The sequence below is a fragment of the Aegilops tauschii genome, chromosome 5 (assembly GCF_002575655.3).
Source record: "Aegilops tauschii subsp. strangulata cultivar AL8/78 chromosome 5, Aet v6.0, whole genome shotgun sequence".
Taxonomy (NCBI): domain Eukaryota; kingdom Viridiplantae; phylum Streptophyta; class Magnoliopsida; order Poales; family Poaceae; genus Aegilops; species Aegilops tauschii.
The window spans coordinates 424639097-424645727 of record NC_053039.3 but is presented as its reverse complement, the minus strand read 5'-3'; the positions used below and the strand labels follow the sequence as shown (position 1 = coordinate 424645727).

The 6631-nt window shown below is 51.1% G+C and overlaps 2 protein-coding genes across 2 annotated transcripts; one reads left to right on the top strand and one right to left on the bottom strand.

Annotated features, from left to right (window-relative positions):
* Nucleotides 1-659: 659 nt before the first annotated feature.
* On the top strand, nucleotides 660-1616 carry LOC109748082 (uncharacterized). Its single transcript, XM_020307138.4, has 2 exons — nucleotides 660-924; nucleotides 1047-1616. The coding sequence occupies exons 1-2, from the start codon at nucleotides 821-823 to the stop codon at nucleotides 1270-1272; spliced, it is 330 nt and encodes a 109-aa protein (XP_020162727.1). The 5' UTR covers nucleotides 660-820; the 3' UTR covers nucleotides 1273-1616.
* A 681-nt stretch (nucleotides 1617-2297) lies between these two features.
* LOC109748081 (bZIP transcription factor 29) lies at nucleotides 2298-5239 on the bottom strand. The gene is made up of 4 exons (XM_020307137.4): nucleotides 4114-5239; nucleotides 3892-4024; nucleotides 3660-3744; nucleotides 2298-2837 (listed from the first exon to the last, which is right to left on the bottom strand). Exons 1-4 carry the CDS (start codon nucleotides 5232-5234, stop codon nucleotides 2650-2652), a joined length of 1527 nt encoding a protein of 508 aa, XP_020162726.3. The 5' UTR covers nucleotides 5235-5239; the 3' UTR covers nucleotides 2298-2649.
* Nucleotides 5240-6631: the final 1392 nt, after the last annotated feature.

The window sequence follows — 6631 nt, the reverse complement described above, 5'->3', positions numbered from 1 at the left end:
AAGGATGGGGAGCGCGACATCATGGAGAGCACAAAAGGCGTGTCAACGTATCATTTTAGTGAAGAAACCGCAGGAGCAAAGAAGAATGATACGCTCGCTCGAAAGCCTTTTGACTTGCGTGTCTTGCCTCGATGGAGTAGCAAGGAAAAAACTCTCAAGCCTCATCATGCATGCACACCAACACCTTCGCTCAAGTCTCAATGATACTCCGCACAATGCAGAGCGTGATATGCCTTTCTTTCTTAGTCAACTTTTGAAGCGGATTGGCACGATTAATTAGAAGAGCGTAGAAACTAAGTGCACTGGTTTCTTGGAGGTTGGAGCTTAGCTTCCCTGCTGAAATGATTCCCTTCTTTTGTCCTCCAAGCCTCGCCGTCCATGTCAAAAGGCAGATCATGGTGTCTCGTGTGCAATGTGCCATGGCATCCAAAACCCATGTAATAATCGCATGGATTTTTATCCATTCACTCTCCTTTTTTCTTACTTTTGAGATGAGATTGTGTGCCGAATGATTAGTTCGTGGAAGATATGGATCCCTTGGCATGTACATGGTCCATGCTGGGCATGATGGAGAGGAACGCCTGCCTCCATATCTCCTATCCTTCACATGCATGGTGTCATGTCAAACCTCAAAGGTATATAGTAGTACGTGTGTGCATGCACCACCAAACAAAACACCTAAAGCTCACCACGGCAGGCTCACATACGTACGGCGCCAAAGCCAAAGATCCACCTTATATATGCGGCGTGTGTTGCCGACAGACGGCTCACTTCAAACACCTTGAGCTCCTCACAAGTCATTTCTAGGAGCCTCACCAACATGTGCAGCTCTGCTTCCTGGAACTCCTCACCTCCTGGTGTGCTCTTCATCAGGCAGCAGGGGAAGAAGAAGCCACATGTCTCAATGACTCTCAGGAGGAAGAGGTAATTAACATCTCAGCTTGTTTCTGTTCCAGATTAACTGTAACAGCGGCAGCAATGGAGTTTATGGAACTTGATGCGGCATGCATGTGTGCTTACATGCAGCTACACCTGTATGTTTACAGGTTAAGGCTGATCAGGAGGAGGAGGAGGAGGGAGCTGAGGAGGGCTGCTGGAGGGGCGGAGATGGCGATGCTGAACCTGAGGCTCCACCTGGAGAACCGGCGCATCCTGGCGGAGAACGAGAGGCTCCGGGAGAGGGCCGGCGCGCTCCACCGCGAGAACCTCGCGCTGCGTGCCAACCTCTGCAAGGCGGCGCCACCGCCGGCAGAGGCTGCCCCCGGCTGCTGAGCCTCCCGCCGTTCTCCTTGGTGGCTCCTTGTTGTGCTTGTGCTAGCTTGTCTAGGTGTGTTGATGGTAGCTCCCTGGCCTGTTGGAGATGGCTGGATGGCTGTGCTTATCGATCAACCACAAGGTTTTTCTTGGGCCTAATTTGTGTGATTTGTGGCAAGATCAATAGATCATGGTTGCACATTATGTGTTTTATTTGGAAGTGCAGGGATTAGTTAGCAAGTTTTTATCTGGCTGGCTCTTTTTGAAAAGAAAAGGGGGGAGGAAAATGAAAGGCGGCTTTGATCAAAAGGGCAAACATGTCAACTCTACTTCCTCTTGTTAAAACCAGAAAATTTGTGTGATTTGTGGCTTGATCATGGTTGCACATTATATGTTCAATTATTCTGAAGTGCAGAGATTAGCAAGCAAGTTTTTGTCTGGCTGGCTCTTTTGAAAAGAAAAGGGGGGAGGAAAATGAAAGGCAGCTTTGATCAAAAGGGTAAAGATGTCAACTCTACTTTCTCTTGTTAAAATCAAAAGATTAAAGGCAAAAGGATGGCAGTAGTCCTTTGTCCCTCTACATGCTCAATGTTTACTTGCACCTTAAGATCGCCAATGATTAAATACCATGTACTCCTCAAGAAACCTTTTCCAGCCTTTTTCATTCTGCTCAAAAGCATACATTGGCAGATATCCTTGTGAGCTTTCCCTTTTACACCTTTATTACCTAGACATACCCCCTTTACTTTGATGAATGTTACTGGCAATGCATTATATGTACCAGTCTAATATCTACTACAACTGTAGAACCAGAATCAAACTTCCAAATGGCGGCAAAAATCGCAACACTGAAACTGAAGCCAGAGCTGAGCTCTTCTTCGGAACAAGAACAAATAAACCCAAAACAACTACTTTCACCAAGCTGTGACGACGGGGGAAACAGTCAGGTCATCTTGCAGCTTAGATCATACAACAAATGGAGCTAAGCTTATACAAGTAATACCCACTGTGCATCACTCAAAACCGCAAAATGGAGAAAACAATGATATGAGGTACAAACAACAAAGCATGCCACTGGAGTTGCCCCAAAGAATATGTCGTACATTTCCATCAAGTTATCGGTTCAAAGTCGGGGCACAAGGTATTGTACCATAATCGGATGAATCCAGCACACAGCTACAGAGACAGACAGACAGACACTTTATACAGTTCAAAAATCGACCGGAGTTTTTCCCAGGATTGAACAAAAATAATTTCGACACAACAAGAGATGGTTTTCCTTTTCCTATGATTGTTTCCCGCGACCAAAGTAAAGTATTGTCCAGAGCATATGGTGTTTTTAACTGAATCTGTAATATCAAATTTCCCTTGGAAGATCTCATTTGCGAAAGCATCCTAGAAGTTCCGCTGGCGTTGCTGACCTTGCTGGAGCTGTGATGGTTGCCTCAGAATTTGCAGCTGGTGAAGCTGAATCATCTGGGAGCTCATCCGCTGCTCTGAACTGTTCGGCATATGAGGATTAATGGCCTCGGCAACAACCAGATTTAGGCGTTCGACCTCAGCATGCAATGCTTCGTTCAGAGCTGGACACAGAGTAGTGAAAACCCAAGTTAACTGACTATGACAAATAATTAAAGCTCATTCTAACATAGGCGAAGTAGGGGTAACAAGCACGTTAACACAGCATATCACATGACTAACAGGACTCAACATAACTGAAGTAATAGTGCAAAATACTGATAGTTTACAATCAACCATTGGAAGAACACAACTTGAAGTAAATCAACAGAAAAATCTTGCAGTACCGGTCCATAAAGAAAGCAAATATACCAGCCAACGAATGAGAACATTATGAGATTAAACAATAACATGTAGATTCTGTTTGAATTAAGTTACCCCGAAGAGGAACCATTGTCAAAAGATTCAATTTTTTTGGCACATTTAGAATATTCTACGGTATCAAATGCAGCACACTATTCAGGCATGCATACATGCGCTAGTTTGACAACGCGGCACCAGAATTCAGCATAATGTTTTTGGTGTTATGCCTAGACTCCCTCCTACCATTTGGTTTTCTGAACTTACACATTCAATTCTTAGCATTGAAAACTCCAGTCGCCCTAACAGTCGAAACAATTCCTGAATTCCAGTTGCCCCAACATGCTTATATGTTGCAAATGCGTTATCTATTTTTATCATGGTAAACACAAAGCCAAGATTTGGTTGTAGATATCATCACAACTTCTATTACAACATCACAAGTTGCACATGCACAGTCAGAACATACAGCAGTGGGCACCAACTCATATCATACATACGCAGACTTCTACTGCGACACATTATCTATTTTTACCACAACTTCAAGAAACGAACATTGATGCTGGAAAATAAGGAAGCAAACTCACCCTCTTTCAACTGTGCTTGCTCCTCCAAAGCTTGCAGCCTGATTCTCATCTCATGGTTGTGAATTGAAAGCCTAGCCTGGCCCTTCTGCAAAATATATGCATTCACAGTAACTAAGACTGTCAAACCTTCAAGTCCAAATCAAAATGCTCACCACATATAAAGCGGGGCCAGAAAGCCTCTTGTCTGTAAGAAGGAAAAAGAAAAAACGCCCACCAACTTCAGAGAACGAACCTTAATCATTTTCACTTGTGCAGATAAGTTCATAGTCTCCCCCTGCAGCACCTGAACCTTGCCCTCAAGCTCCACAATGTACTTTGCCTTGCGCTCCTTTGACTTAGCAGCAGACAGCCGATTGTTTAGGATCCTGGAAATTTTTACAAGATGATCAATTTTCAGTAAAAGAAACATTTTTACCAATGACAACTTTATTGTAATCATGGACGCCCAACACACCTCCTGACCCTCTTAGGATCGGTCAGCACAATCTGCGCGAGGTGCTCACTGTCCATGATAACCTTCTTCTCTGCTTCACTGAATTCCTTACTGTTTGCGAATTCCTTGGCGAAGAGAGCAGCGGCACCACCAATGGAACCACTTCCACTGCGTGCCAGCCGACCAGCAGCACCCGGCCCCGGAGATGGAGGCGGCAGGTTGGAGTTGGAGTTGGACGGCTCCAGGCCGGAGGGTCCAAACTTGAACTTCCCCACAAGGCTGTCCGCCGACAAGCTGCGGCAATGCCTGGGCAAGCTGCCGTCCGCGCTCTCGGCTTCGTTCTCGCTGCTGTCACCGGGGCTCCACGCGGGCGCTTGGCTGTCCAGCTGGTCGCGCCGCTCCTGGCCGACGGGCCCGGAGGAGCCGACCGCGCCAAGGCTATTCGTACTCTTGTTGTACGCGCCGAGGATCCCGTCGAGGGTGCTGTTGTTCGCGGCCACCAGGGCCTCCGCGTTCACCGGCGCCGGAGGTGGCATGGGCAGGTTCGGCTGGGAGGAGAACGCGAGGGGAACGTCGCTCTGCGACCGCTGATGCCCCGCCCGCAGCGGCGGCAGCCCGGACGCCCCCCGCTCGGAGCCCGACTGCGGCGGCAGTCCGGACGCCCCCCGGTCTGAGCCCGACGGCGGCGGCGGCGGCGGGGAGAGCGCGATCGCCGCCGGCGCAGACGGATCGGGGTACGGGGGCCGGAAGAGAAAGTCCATGGAGAAGAACTGGGGTTGCGACCGCGAGCGCGAGTGATGGGATCCTGCGCCACCGCTCGCCGCCGGCGGCAGCGGCGGCGGTGGTGGCGGGGGCACGCGGTAGTAGCCGAAGCCCGGGACGAAACGGGCGGCTACGGAGGCAGGGTGGGCCGGCGGGAGTCGGAGCGAGGGCTGGAGGCGGTGTAGGGAGGAGGAGAGGTCGGCGGCGGCGGGATGAGAGGTCGGTGGCGATGGGATGAGAGGGCGAACACGCATGGACTGTCTAGTGGTACGCGTCCATGTGGGCCCAGCAGCGGGAGGACGCGGCGGCGGTGCGCGGGGGCGTCCATGTGGGCCCGGCAGTGGGAGGAGGTGGCGGCGGTGCGCGGAGTCGTCGTCCATGGCGAGGGAGGGGGGGAGGGGGGGGGGGGGAGGGGAGGAAGGGAGGGGGTCTGGTCGGGCCTCTAGGGTTCTCGGGGATACTAATACGGTGTCGCTGAACGCGGGATGATGCGGTGTCCACGGTACAACGAAGAGCCGGTCGAGTGAACGCGGAGAAGGAATACATGGAGAATCAAGCAAAACATGAAGTGTTCCCCCCACACACGTGACAGAAATGTAAAGGCGCGTGGAGTGTCTATCCTATTTTTTCGCTAAGGTTTTTTCTACCTAGTTGAACTCCTTCCACCCTCGTGGCTCGTGGTTTGGTAGAATCAAAGCCACTGTGGCACATGGCTACGTAGTGTTGGGTGTCCATGTGGGCCCGACAGTGGAAGGAGGTGGCGGCAGTGCGCGGAGTCGTCGTCCATGGCGAGGGGGGAGGAAGGGAGGGGTCTGGTCGGCCCGTAGGGTTCTCGGGGATACTAATACGGTGCCGCTGAACGCGGAACGATGCAATGTCGACGGTACGGCGAGGAGCCGGGTGAGTGAACGCCGAGAAGGAACAGACGGAGAATCAAGCAAAACATGAAGTGTTCTCTCTCGCCTGTCCCTGAATGGCCATGGTGTGGGGCCACACACACGTGACAGAAATGTAAAGGCGTCTGGAGTGTCTATCCGATTTTTTCGCCGAGGTTTTTTACCTAGTTGGATTCCTTCTGCCCTCGTGGCTTGTGGTTTGGTAGAATCAAAGCCACGGTGGCACATGGCTACGTAGTGTTGGGTGTCCATGTGGGCCCAACAGTGGGAGGAGGTGGCAGCAGTGCGCTGGCTCATCGCCCATGGCGAGGGGAGGGAGGAAGGGAGGGGTCTGGTTGGGCCGCTGGGGTTCTCAAGGGATACTAATATGGTGAGGCCGAACGCAGGATGATGCGGGTGTCGAGGTGTGGTGAGGAGCCATCGAGTGAACACCGAGACAGAATACATTTAGCATCGAGCACAACGTCAAGCGTTCTCTCTCACGTTCTGTCGCATGGCCATGGTGGGCCCACACATACGTGATGAAAATGGAAAGCCACGTGGGGTGTCTATCTCATTTTGTCTTCGCTTTGAGGTTTTTTTTGCCTAGTTGGACTCCTTCCGTCCTTGCCTCATGGCTCATGCACACATGGCTCATGGTTGTGTAGAATTAAATCCACCGTGGCACATGGCTACGTGGTGTTGGTTGTACTTGTGGGCCCGACTGTAGGAGGAGGTGGCGGAGTTGCGTTGTGTCGTCGCCCATGGTGAGGGGAGGGAGGAAGGGTCTGGTCAGGCCGCTAGGGTTCTCGATGGGATACTAATACGATGAGGTTGAACGCAGGATGATGCAGATGCCGACGGTGCAGCGAGGAGCCATCGAGTGAACGCCGAGCCAGAAC